This window comes from Nannobrachium achirus (assembly GCF_963921795.1).
Source record: "Nannobrachium achirus genome assembly, chromosome: 20".
NCBI classification, from domain to species: Eukaryota; Metazoa; Chordata; class Actinopteri; order Myctophiformes; family Myctophidae; genus Nannobrachium; species Nannobrachium achirus.
Window position 1 is genome coordinate 21,146,181 of NC_137827.1, and position 14,369 is coordinate 21,160,549.

Genomic DNA, 14,369 nt, shown 5'->3' on the forward strand with positions numbered 1-14,369 from the left:
CATCGCAGAGTTCGTGCTTTGCAATGTCACTGTCATTGCTAAGTTCTCGATGTATAATGTCATTGGAATCTTCGGTCTGTTCCACCATGCTCCAAACTTGAGTTTGAGCAGACTCTGGACAAGTCGGTGGCACCTAGCCAGTCTGTACGAGGAGATGATATATTTAACTCCACACCAAATACAACTAAGGCAATTCCCATTTTATCCCATGATGGAAAACTCGGATCACATACCAAATTATGTGTTCACAAGTACAATTCCCTGGATGTGTACACTTCATCAAAAAGAAAAAGGCAGAATTTCCCTCAAAGCAGTTAAAACATAATGCTTGAGTGAATTACTTTGGTCTGAATAAAGTTTGCCTTCACCATAAGCCACAGGAATATCATAATTGCCTGTGATTTTATCCCCAATTTGTCTCTTTATGTCAGTGTACCACAGATTGTCCATGTATAATGCACTTCTCTCTTTCAATCATCACATGTGGTCTTAATTAGACACTCTTAATGGGAATTTGCCCTCTGTTAAAACGCAGTTTAGAGTCGAGAAATAAAATGCCCCATGCTATAAAACAGGCCTAGGGACCGGTTGCGTTTGTTCACTTTACTTCACCCAAGACAGACTGAAAGACAGAGTGGCCCCAGAGGAGAGCATCCCAATAACAGGAAGGGAGCAGCAGGTAGGGTTCTGTTTGTAGGTGGCGTGGCCGTTTGGCTGCCCGCTCGCCTTGCTGCCAAGAGCCATGGCAGCCTTCCTGCCTGAGATCTGTCACACAGCATCTGTGTCAATAGCATTCCATCGGCCTGTTGACGGAGAACCACTGTTTGCTTTAGCCACTACAGACTACTGGCCTGATTTACTGTTGGAGGACAATGTCATCAATCCTCAAGTGCCATGCGCTACATACATGGACATACGTGTAAGAAGATGGAGTGTTGTTTGTTTTAACTACTGAAGCCCTATTTTATCAAATCTTTCGCAAAACAGCCAATCTACAAACTCACAATACATTGCGATGTGATGTGTTGTGAGCAATGTAGACGTAGTATTTTTGTTAACTGTATTGTTCCCAAATGTCATTGTTACAGTTATAATGCTTGGTGTGGACATGATATAGATATAAACAACATATAATGGAGGTATACTTTCTTATGCAGTTAACCCTAGTGTCACTATTCTGGGCATGTGAATAATAGGCAAACGTTCACCGAAAATAAGTGAACATTTGGCGAAAATAGCAGATCTACAGGTCGTTGGAGTGAGGATGGTGATTTGACATGTATTGTTATGGCATGATGACAATTCAATTACTTCAACGCTCGCTGTATTTGCAGACTGTTGATAAATATTATACTTGCATCTAACTTATTTTAGGGCAATTCAATTACTTCAACACTCGCTGTATTTGCAGACTGTTGATAAATATTATACTTGCATCTATCTTATTTTAGGGCCGACAAGTACAACCTGGCACTTTAGACTTGTGTTCAAATATAAAAATATCCCGGGCCAGTTATTCCATATTATGAAGTGTGAGCCATTTACAGTCGGGCCCTGGAATCCAGTTTTTCCCATTTGCTCATTTACTTTATGACCTCCTACTTTTATGATCTTTTTAAGCGGCCAGCATAACTATGAAGGAACACATTGGATTCTAGATCAGTGACAAGAAGGTATTTGAAGGAAATCACTGTACAGAGAAATGCCAGCGGCACTTAAGCGCAGCCAGGAGACCAAGAAGCTAGAGTAGGCTTTACAGCACATTCACGAGAAATGGGATCAGGGCTTAATATGTGATCACATACATTTAGACTAAACATGCCGGGTTAATGGCTCAGGAAGAATTGAACATGTCAGCCCCTCCAGGCTCTCTACTATGAAACAGGTAAAACAAATGTACAGAATCAGACACAGAAGTAAAGCTAATTTTGCAGATATCGCCCAGGGAGGTTGTGAATGTGTGGCTAGGGCTGTGTATCATTCTATGTCAGGGGTCTTCAACAGGGGGTCCGGGACCCCTAGGGGGTCCTCAGAGTTACTACAAGGGGTCCTCCAAATCTTTGTGTGATAGACACTTTTTTTCCTCCTTTTTTATTAACCACTTGAACCCTAGCATCCATATTCTGAGAACTTTTGCCAAAAATAGCAGATCTACAAGCTCACAACGCTTCGCGCTGCGAGGCGTTGTGAGCTTGTAGATCAGCTATTTTTGGAAAAGAGCTTTGGTGTAGAGGTGAAAAAGAGCAGACTAAGTACATAGTGATAGGTCAAGTGTTTTAAGTATTGACGGTTCAAGTGGTTAAATATCTGAAAACACAAATTGACATGAATCCAAAATACACTGATGATTGTGCTGTCAAACGATGAAACTATATGGAATCTATGAAGAGGTTGTGGGGGTCCCTGCTTCATCTCTCTCTCAACTAAGGGGTCCTTGGCCTGAAAACGTTGAAGACCCCTGTTCTACTGTATGTGAAAGATATAATTTAATCATATGAACCCTATAGCGGCCCTGTTCTCGTTTGTTTTTGTTTTAAACCAGAGCTTCTGAGAACTCCAATTATAACGTCCCTATATTGGGAGCAGGCATTGTCGAAAATAATCACTCTACAAGCTCACAATGCGTCGTGACTCGTGACGTGTTATGATCTTGTAGATCATTTAGTGTAGAGGGGTGGGGGACTCAGGTCAACAAAGTACAGAATATAGGGTTTGAGTTATTGAATCTTTGACTATTTTGCCTTTCCCTTTATCCTGCGTTATACAGACATCCCTTGATGAAGATATAGAACTTGGAGTTATACAGTCTGTCTAATACAGTTAAGGAAACATGGCAAATACAATGGGAAGGAAGGAAAGAAGGGCTCTCTCAACTCACTTTTAAATGCTCCAAAACTTTATTTCAAACTGCAGTCAAACGAGCTCGATGGTAACAACACAAAACCATCTTTAATCCTGATATTATGAAGAGTTTATTATAGTATAGTATAGTATAGTATAGTATAGTATAGTATAGTATAGTATAAGGTAATATACGTAGTCAGACATGTAGGACATTCAGGTAAATATTTGGGTTCTTTACCTTCGGAATTTATACGATTTTATTGACACCAATTCCATTATAATAATAATAATAATAAAACTTTATTTGTATAGCACCTTTCATGACATGAAATGCAGCTCAAAGTGCTTTACAGAGCATAAAATGAAGCACACGTGCTTAACAGAGAAAAAGTAAAATAGAAATAAAAAATACATAAAAAAGAGATAAGTAAAATGATTACAATAAAGCAAGAAAAAATAAAAGCATAGAACATTGAAGAACAATTTCAGAGCCGTGCGGACGTCAATAGCAGCATAGGGATTAAAAAATTTAGCTAAAAGCAAGAGTAAAGAAATTAGCGATTCTGCTTCTGAAAAAGAGTAGGCCTACACAGGTTTTCAAATGTTTTATTATCTAGGAATCTGAACACAGTATACAGCACAATCAGTAAAAAAAAAAGGCACGCATGAGTGCCTAATAACATTTTGAACACAAATAAGCAAATAAAATAAAATACACTATTTTCAGCAGTGAGCGTAGTAGACACATGATGTCATTGTTTTGCAAAGAGCAACTACCAGAAAAACATGCTGCATTGATAAAAAGGAATTAATAAGCTTGGAGGCATACGATGTCTATTCTCAGAGTTAACAATTCTGATTCTCTTAACGAGTGTGGTTCTTGATTCCCATCCCTAGTCTTGGTGACCTGGTCACCATCCGGTTTAGATTTGTAGATTAGATTAGATTAGGCTGCATGAGGATACGTAATGGCAGAGGCATGAATCAATTAGACAGAAGGATCTGATTGTGAACCACAATCAGTGATTCAGTGTGCAGTCAAATATGTATATCTACTAATCAGTACTCACTACTCACTAGTCCAGTGGTTCTCAACCTGTGGGTCGGGACCCCAAGAGGTGTCCCCAAATTATTTTGGCGGGTCGCCAGATGATTACCTTAAAGTGCAACATTGTTTTCTCACTCAACTGTAAACAAGCCAACATAAAGTTTAAGTGTACTATAGAGAGTACCTGCACATTTCTAAAGTGACAATTGAAGGACTTTTTAATACCTCTAAAATGACAAATTAAACATTGGCCAAATTGTCAAATATTTGAGGCAGAAATTGTGAAAATAGCCGATCTACATGCTGTGAGCATGTAGATCTGCTATTTTCACAATAGAACCGTGTTATACAAAATGTAATGCCTCAACTCTTAGTGCTTGTCAGGGTGGGGGGGTCTCCAGTTAAAATATGATTATTTAGGGGGTCGCGGCCTGAAAAGGTTGAGAACCACTGCACTAGAACATACACAGTATTACACACACATTTCCACCATGGGATATGGGCAGTGGTGTAAAGTAACTAAGTACATTTACTTAAGTACTGTACTTACAGTTTTGAAGTATTTGTACTTTACTTGAGTATTTCCAATTTCCAATACTTTTACTTCTACTCCACTATCTCAGATCCAAATATTGTACTTTTAATCCACTACATTTATTTGAAAACGTTAGTTACTAGTTTATTTGCAGATATAAATTATAATATTATAAAACATACATGAACCACTTTAGCCCTGTGTTATACCTAGGTTATTTGAAAATAGACGATCTACAAGCTCACAACGCGCCGTATCGCGATGCGTTGTGAGCTTGTTGATCTGCTATTTTCAAACATTTTGTACTTACTTTTAGTACTATAAGTACATTTTGATTGCCAAATTTTCATACTTTTAATCAAGTACATTTCGAATTCCTGACTTTTACTTGTAACAGAGTATTTCTGTATAACAGTATTGATACTTTTACTTTAAGTGATGTGAGTACTTTTTCCACCACTGCATATGGGACAGCGACCATGACTACTGATCCCATAGCCTGAAGGGACTGCGCCTGTAAAAATCCCATACCCTGTTGAAAAAATATATAAAAGAAAACAGCTTCAGTTTTGGAATCCAATTATCAGCTTCCCACTCCCTGCATGTCAATGGTCAATTTCAGATCAACTAGTTAACCCACTGAGGAGAAACATGAATGAGCACAGACAAACAGACAGACTGCTGAATGGGTAACAGAAGGTCCCAGGTTTGATTCACAGCATTGGCTATCTGTCAAGGTGTCCTTGAGCAAGACACAGATGCTTCCCCCTGTGTGCTCAATTGACCACCTGAGCAGCCACCACCTGGGTGCAACTGAATTTACCCTGTGGAATTAAGAACATCTACATTATTATTGGGATTTGTTCATTTAACAGTAAGATGGTATATACATGTCCAGTGCAGAATTCCTTCAATCATAGGACACAAGTAGATTAAATACATACAATAAGGCTGTGTGTCCATCAATTAAAAAGCGCAAGGCATTTGTCTAAAATTCTCATCCAAATGTCCAAACTTGAACATTTTTCAACTCTTGTCAACAGATACAAATGCAATATGTGCACAGCTTGCCTGGCGCAGAACTGACATTTAGCACCTCATCCCACTGCTGTGGTTTCTAGCAGGCACTCCCATTGAAAACAATTCAAAACATACTGTACAGTAAACTGTGCTCAGGAAGCAATATATATATACTGTATATATATATACTTTGTTTGACTGGACAAGTGGGAGTCAGTACTGCTGAGGTATCTAGAACAAATACAACACAGCGTAATGGTAACATAAATGTAGTAGTAGCACTGGTACAGTCCATATAAATACATATACTGCATATTATGTATCTTGGAAAGAGTGGAGGGATCCTTTTCAACCACTCATGCCTTGACTTTCTGCAGGGAGGCTGCTTCTCTGGGTCAGCGCTTGCTGCGTTGTACAGTAGGTTTGATGACTTGTGCACATCCCTGCAGGCAGAGGGGCGATAGGACAAATCTCTCTCTGCACAAATTGCCTATATGTCAAATTAACTGGCTTCATCAGGACTCGTCGGCTTGCATTTTGCTAAGAGATACATTATATAGCTTAATTTATATTAATTTATTTGTGAATTAATTCTCTCCATTGACTTGAATGGGAAATGCAAAAAATTTACTTTGCCCAAATCTGGAGAAATGGAGATGACTGACATCATGCCTGAGATAGACCACATGAGACTGACACAATGTGTCCATATATGGGCGTTCAAAGATATGGGCTTTATATTGATGACATCTCCATATATGGGCATAAAAGGGACAAGAATGGAATGGAAGTGTGACTCGCGTCACGGCAACAGCACTTGTAATTTCCCAGAATTATAAAGAAAATGTTAGGGCACAGTCTGGCGGAGCATGCCACACCGACATTTCACTGCACATACCTGTATGAGCATGTGATGAATAAAACCTCTCCAATCTTGATAACATCTGTTGGTTGACCTGCCAACAGACTTCATATTTGCCATGTTGGGTTTTTTTGAGGGCTGGATCGCTGACTGCTGGAAGTTCTACCTTACAAAGCAGTGTTGGTCTCATAAGCCTCACAGCCATGCTCCGCAGGGTGCCTGTTCTGCCAAGATGTATCTGTCAAATATCTTAGCGAGGAGCCTGGTGGGGACATGAGGGTTAGGGAGATCCATGGGGTCATGTGTTCATCATGTCATATCCTTCATTTAACCAGGTAAAGGTCTCATTGAGATTCAAATCTGTTTTTCAAGAGTGGCTAGGCCTAGAGAGCAGTTATGATGAACAGGTGTGATCTGCATGAACAGCTACAGGATTTAACCACTTAAGGTCGTTGCACACTGCTGCGTTTTTCAGGCTGAATATCGGAGTGAATTTCGGAGCGCGTAAATAAAAAAATCAACCTCACCTTATATCAATCACGTTTGCACACTGCAGCCTGTTTTGTATTTATTTTCGGGCCAGGTTTGATTTTCGCAACTGTTGCCACAGGGTCCTTTGCTCTCTCTCTCCTCTCTCTCTCTCCTTGGCCTGAAAATTGCTTTCGAGGATTTAGAGGACGAAAAAACGCAGTGCAGTGTGCAACCAGCTTTAAAGCCTGTATAGGTTGTCAACCGGGGTCCTCTAGGGGTCTGTACTCTACTTGTTCCCTTCCTTTTTTCCCCTCTACACCTAATCTCTTTGCCGATCTACAAGTTCTAACACGGTAGGGTTTATGTGGTCAATAGGATTTCAGTGAAAATGCTGTTGACCAGAGAGAAAGAGAGAGCTGTGCTGCTGTTGAGTCACCCTGTTGTCCATCTTCTCTGAATCCAGAGATATTGAGTCACCCTAGCTGTTGTCCAGCTTAGTTGAATCCAGAGTTCTTGAGTGACCCTGTTGTCCAGCAACTCTGAATCCAGAGTTGTGTAGTCCAGGGGTCTTCAACAGGGGGTCCGGGACCCCTAGGGGGTCCTCAGAGTCACTAAAGCGTGTCCTCCAAATCTTTGTGTGATAGAAACCTTTTTTTCTCCTTTTTTATATTAACCACTTGAACCCTAGCATCCATATTCTGAGAACTTTAGCCAAAAATAGCAAATACAAGCTGACAACGCCTTGCAGTCGGCTATTTTCGGCAAAGAGGTTTGGTGTAGAGGGGAAAAAAAGAGCACACTAAGTACAGAGTGAAAGGTCAAGTTTATTAAGTATTGACGGTTCAAGTGGTTACATACTGTATCTGATTACACAAATTGACATTGACATGAATCCAAAATACACTGATGATTGATTGTGCTGTCAAACGATGAAACTACTGTATATTGAATCTGGGGGTCCCTGCTTCATCTCTCTCTCAGCTAAGGGGTCCTTGGCCTGAAAACGTTGAAGTCCCCTGGTGTGGTCACCCTGTTGAGGCTTCTTAAGGCCGGAAACTTACTGGGGGATCCATGGAAGGCTTTGAAACATACAGTACAATACTCCAATTCTTCCATTTCCTCCAGAGCAAGTCTGGGCTCATGAGGTGGTACTTCTGTTCTGAAAGCACAGAGAATCATGAGAAGCTAAAACATTAATGGGTTGTATTGTTCACTGTACATCGTGAGCATACTGTACATGCCCTGGGCTTCGTAATTGCCAAAAACAGTCCCCACAATGTCCTTAACCCATCTGCCGCCGTTGACGGTGAGGATTGTCATTGAAAGGGTTAATACCATGGCGCCGTTGACGGTGAGGACTGTGAATCTTACTGTATATACAGTAAAGATATTATTACTTACTTAATGTCGCTCCGGTCCCGCTCGCATCGGTAATGTCGGCGATTTGTTTACAACGCACGTTGGGCGTGCACGCGAAGTGAAGCTCCTCAATGTTAAGTCAATGGCGAGGCCCATAAAGAAACTTCATTTAAACAAAATAGCCATTTTGAGACATTTTGCAGCAGATCTAAATGTAAACAAGGCAAAAGGCAGGGCGCAGCCATCTTCATCTTCTTGTCGCACACTGTCATGTGACTAGATGACGTAATCGTTGCCGTCAAGTGATAATCCAAAAAAACAAAAACAACCCCCTTCCGGCCCTTCAAAATAATAGCGGCGGCCGACGGAGGAAACGACGTGGCGCCGAGGCACCAAGCAACCTTCAGATTAAGAGGCAGTAGATGTGTTAAGAAACAAGATTATTTTAATTAAATGATCAATGATTCTATTCTTCTCCAATTTTTAAATTTGTCTATTTGCGAAAAATGTTGACCATACAATCACAGTGAAAGAAGATAAAGTACACAATGATTGTAATTGCGGTGCACATCACAAGTTATTTGAAGTTTGAACCCTTAGAAACAAAGACACATTTAGTTGAAGTTCCAAATGATACATCACTAAACCAGTTATTCGATTACAAAAACTCTATTTGATACATTTTCATCACATGAACCCTAGCATTAGCCTGGCATTAGCCAGACTGAATGTGGATTCACTCTCACGTTCCTCCACGGTATCGGTCTGGACATCGGCCCATAGGGAGCGTGTGTGAGAAATCAGAAAATGTTTGGGCCAATCAGTGACTGCGTTTCAACTGAACAGTGAAGCGCTGTCACTGATTGGCCACGTTACCAGTCTGGCTAATGCCAGGCTACCCTAGCATCCCCTGCCCCTTCTTTGTATATACTGTTTGTTTTAGACTTACTGTCTTCTTTTTTGTTTTTCTTTACATATCTACTGCATAGTACTGTGTTCTATTTGTCTGTCATTCAATGTTATATGAGATACTTCAATGGTTTCCAGTGGAAATAAGCTTAGTCTTTTCATGGATCTCCTTTTAGTAGACCTTGTACCAGTGAACTGTACCGTCATGAAACTGTACCTTTTCCTATGCAAACTTCTAATAAAGTCTTCAATCAATCAATCAATCAATCAATCAATCAATCAAACCCTGGGGGACTCCAGTCAGCTATCTATAAAGGTTTATATGGTTAATAGATGTTTTGATTAATAATTTCACCCCTAGGTGTAGGATGTCTTAATGGAATAGCTCTTCCATGCCTGAGATCATGTTACGTTAGGTCTGCCATAATCTGAATTCCCAGAAGTTATTTTTGTTTGCCACAAGGGGGGCGAGAAGAACTTCTGGGCCAAAACTGTGATATTCCTGGCCAGGAAGTTGTCCCACACTCAGAATCTGAGCTGGGACAATACCGGATGTAGAGCCTTGTGCAAACCTTCAAAACATTCAGAATAGAAACCCAACAAACAACACTACAACAATCTGCAGCCAATGTTTCGAGGTGAATCCTACCAGACAAGGTCTGCCACAACTCTCACATGGCAGGGTGGGGGGCTGCGGAAGTGGTGGGTGATAAGGAAAATTACAATATTGCAATATTTTTCCAAGCTGTATCACGATACATGATCTTTTCAAGATTCTTTTTTTTTTCGTATGGTTAATTATTTTTCAAGTTACTTAGCATTAACTAAAGTAAAAAGGAGTAACAGACCATTTAGACCAGTGGTCCTCAAAGTGGGGTCCAGGGACTCTCTGGGTTCCTTTTGGGAGGTCTAAATTTACCCTTACAAGTATGTAACTCTGACAGTATACAAATGAAACCAAATGGACCCTTAAGGGAGACCGTGCCATTGTAAAGTGGATCTCTGTATTAACAATTCAACAGGATATTTTTATAAGGCACTCCCTCATTGTATCACGATACACAATATCTCTGAAAAGGCATATCGTGGGGACATTGTATCGTCTCAGCGATATTTATCACCATATCGCGCAGCCCTAGGTTGCGGGGTCACGTGCTCTGAACATGACCCTGTGATACATGTTGTTCTTGCAGCTGACTGCCAGCCCCCCTGCCAGAACCGTGGTTCCTGTAGCAGGCCCCATACCTGTGTGTGTCGCTCCGGCTTCCAGGGCTCCCGCTGTGAGGAGGTGGCCCCAGAGCAGGTGTACATCCGTGACCGAGGGGCCCTGAGGCGCGTTGAGCCTGGCACCAACCCTTTCCAGAGGGACCAGCCACGGAGGAGGCCAACAGAGAGACAGGCCATCGATGCCCAGACCCCCAGCCCTGGCGCCACCAGACAGCCACTCCACCATGTGTAAGTGATGTGCACATATTTCATCCCGCCTTTTCGAATTGGAATGTTCTTGGATTGTAATTTAAATAGTAGGTTTCCAAGAAAGACGCAAATCCTGAATTGATTTGATTAACAAACTAGGCCCTATTTCTGTGTTTCTCAAAGTGGATTCTTGGGACTTTGTGGGTTCCTTTGTGGGGGTCTAAATTGAGATTCTGTAACTCCTCTCAACAGGAGAGTTTGAGAAACACTGCCCTATTTTATACTTGTCACACGATGGTATTGTGTGTCTGAAAACCCGACACGTTGTGAGCTGCTTGCAGATTTTCTATTTTGGAGAATTTTAAACAAATGTCACCCGTAATGACATGCCAGGAATGCCAGGTTGCAAGTGGTTAAAAAGAGCCCACTGAGGATTGTTAAATATTTTCTCGTTCTGCCTTTTCAGTATACAGTGTATGAGAGACATTGTTGATGGCTGAATAATCGGGTGCTGGTTGAATACCTTTGGCTTGGATTCCATGCGGTGCCGAAAGCTCTGCGGCTGCCTTTGAACAATAATACAAAAACGATGTAGCCATGCTATATCACTGACGACTGAGAGGTTTTAATATGAGCAGAATGTCTCAGGCTGGATTTATACTGCCATTCTGTTTGATCTATGATGGCACACGGACATGCAGGCATGGCAGCCGTAGACGATTATGGAATGCTTTTGGCCTGATGTCATGGCAAAGTGATATATGTCTTCATTTGAACGTTAGGCCTGATTTATTCTTACTTGTGCGTGAACGTTGTGCACCAAAAAAAATGGTAATCTACAAGCGCACAACGCGTCGCGCGGCAACACTTTGTGAGCTTGTAGATCAGCTATTTTCGATATGCGACACCCGCGTGCAACTAAGTATAATTCAATCCTTAGGAAATTCATTTCTACGCGAAACCCGGGCTCTGACACAATTCCTGGTGTTTGCGAGGAGAGCTACTTTTCATGTGCATATGAAATATGATTTATGATATGATGAACATTTCTCCAGAAAGACAACAATTTCGTTTTTCACGAAATAATTCAAATCAGATATTGAAAGTGGGTTTGCAGTATGTTGGAGAGATTTATGCTCATTATTATCACTGTTAACAGCTTTGAATAAGCCAACTAAACAATAAGAAATTGTATGATTTACATTCACTGCACAGTAGCTCATTGTAATCCTTTGCATTGGCTGTTGTGTTTATCATTGTGCTAAATCAAACCCAATGACTGGGACCATATGTTATGTTAAATCCTTATGGGGCTGCAAGGAAAATAAGCTAAACACACAAACAGAGCATGTTCTTCATCATTGCAGAGCAGGGCTATACTGTACATTCACAACTTGGGAGGTTAAGAAGTCATGCTTTAGAAACCGTGAATCCACCAATGTAAGAACTTAGGGAGACAAATTTTGATTTGCCAGACAGCGGTATTAACTCCTGTTATTTGCTATGAAAATAGAGACCTTGTTTGAAGGAATATGCTTTTCTTGAGCTTCACTACTGTATAAACATTTCAGTTTCTTGCGTGGCTCATTTAAACAACAGTCTACCAGTGTAGGTGTAACAACTGCCCTGTCAAGGTCTTTTATTGCTCATTCAGCGAATTCTCCAAAGTCTACTAATCAGACAGTTGCATGGCTCATACTTCTTGGCCGCGACACAATTCTATTTCTGTCCCAATCTCACTGGAAATGATACTAGGGAACTTTTGCTGCAGTTGTTTTTTCTTTCTTCAACTTGCTAACTGCGAAAAGTTGCTGTCTTGATTTGTTTTTGGCAAATGAGGGTTTTATCATGGCTCAATCCAGGCCTACAATCAAGCAGGATGAAAGGGAGTAATTGTTTTGTTACTGGAAATATTATGATGGATTGTTGCATAGGGCTGTGGGATTATCTTGTCAAATTGTTCTAAGCTTTGGACATAGGCCCAATGCCTTTTGTAATCCATCATTTGGAGTGCCGTAAATTGTGCGGGCACTGGATGTGGGGCACCTCTCAGTTTTCAATCACATCTGGGTAATATCTCTCCACAAAAATCCCCACAACATTTTGCAAGTACAGTCGACATTTATGGTTCACCACGTCCTAATCCTGAGGGTCTCTGTCGCCGTTATGTCACCCACTGTTCCTGGTGGTATTATGGAATTATGCGGGCAGAGTCCTCCACATGTCTCTTATATTGCAAAGGAATTCTACTAAATGGTTTGGCAGATGGCTCATTAAAGGGATTTCTTTTCTTCTAATATAAGCTTCTAATCAATACAAGGCCCCTGTAACATCAAGCACAGTTGCTGTGCATATGTTTTCCTTTTGTTGTTGACTCGTAGGACATTTCTGTGGCATGAGTCACAGAGAGTCACAATGAGAAACGGAGACGGTCGGAAGCTGCAGGTTTGACATTACAAGAGGCAGACATGTCTGCTTGCCTGAGTCACGCATGCCTCTGCCGTGAGCATTTGGATCTCTCTGGGTTCTAATGGAGCTGACTAAGTGGTTTCAGCAGGTGTTGTTAAGCCGAGGATGAGCCATTTCCCGCTTGAACACGCTGCTCCAACTAATCCAATTATTTACAAATGTGGCCAAGCAGACCCAAAACTCCTTCAGAAATAGCCAAAGATGACACAAACGCTGTCCAAACTTTGAAAGGTATTAGAGGCCATATTTAGAAACATTTTAGAAGAATGTGCTACTAAAGTGCTTGTGTAAATGCACATTAAAAGCCCCAGCCCGGCTGTGAATGTTCCCCAATCTCCGGGCCTAGAAAGAGATTGGAGGTGTGGAACACACCCCAGAGCAGTGATGGGTGCAAGTCTCGGGTCTCATATATCAGGCTGTGGCTGTGGCTGTTGCCCGGGCCAGAAAAGCAAGAGCAATTTGAGGTCAGAGTGAGAGAGAGGAGAGACAGATAGAGAGAGTAGACCAGTGCCAAGGCTCCATTAGTAAGGAGAGGAGCAAAGAGGAGAGGTGCCTGAGCTTAGATCAGACTTCTCCATAGTTGCACACTTCTAGCACACCCACATCTCTTTCCCTCCATTACCCAACTACTGTGTATTACTGACTTATACCATCTCGACTCATTACTGACCCAGAATAAAGCTGGGTTCAAACCTGGATGGTTCGAGCGGTGCGATTACATACAAAGTGAATGCAAAGACAAGACGACGCACGACCGGGCGCGGCGCGAACGATCCGAACGGGGCGGCGCGAACGGTTGCCTCCGTTCGCGTCGCCCCACTTGGAAAAATCCAACTGAAGCGACCATCGCTTCACCCCCAATCCACCCATCGCGTCCTGACAGCCAATCAGCGTTGATGTTGTCCAGAGACACGGACATGTTTTTGGTGTTTGGAGTTGGGACTCCCTTTTTTCCGGGTGTTTCGCCTTGATTCCAACGTGACATGATTTTTTAACCAACGTGGAGCTGCGCGACCAAAGCGAAGCGATAGAAGCGACTAGAATAGAAGAAATAGCTTCAGGTTTGGACGCAGCTTAAGGTAACAAGGGAGGGAAAAAAACAAGAATAAGAGAGAGCGAGAACAAGATAATGAGTGAAGGCTATTCATTTTGTGCATAAGGAGATAAGGGAAGGATTGAGGGGGTTGTCTGGCTGGCTGTCAACCCACCACCCTGTTGTCCAGACCTGACACTTGGCCTTCCTGTTCACAGCCTGGACTGGTCCACCATAATGAGATCAGACCATGTGGACTGTGTCAGCAGCAGATGGGGAAAGCATACAGCCTAAGGGAGTTTGCAGTTTGTCAACACCACAGTCCTGTATATTCAGGAGGGGAGACTCTCTGTCAAAGATCCCTAGAAAGCAGGTGCAGAATTCTCAAAAGAAAATTGAATTT

The 14,369-nt window shown here is 41.8% G+C and overlaps 2 protein-coding genes across 2 annotated transcripts in view; both read left to right on the forward strand.

Moving 5' to 3' along the window:
- The window catches only part of arel1 (apoptosis resistant E3 ubiquitin protein ligase 1), a 225,227-nt gene that overhangs the window by 77,614 nt on the left and 133,244 nt on the right, over positions 1-14,369 (forward strand). The window lies entirely within an intron of this gene.
- Positions 1-14,369, forward strand: part of LOC308305994 (latent-transforming growth factor beta-binding protein 2-like) — a gene marked incomplete at both ends in the record, with an annotated part of 165,350 nt that overhangs the window by 19,421 nt on the left and 131,560 nt on the right. Inside the window, one exon of the mRNA XM_080750893.1 lies at positions 10,242-10,503. Coding sequence (XP_080607019.1) covers positions 10,242-10,503 — 262 coding nt within the window. The remainder of the gene's footprint in view (positions 1-10,241; positions 10,504-14,369) is intronic.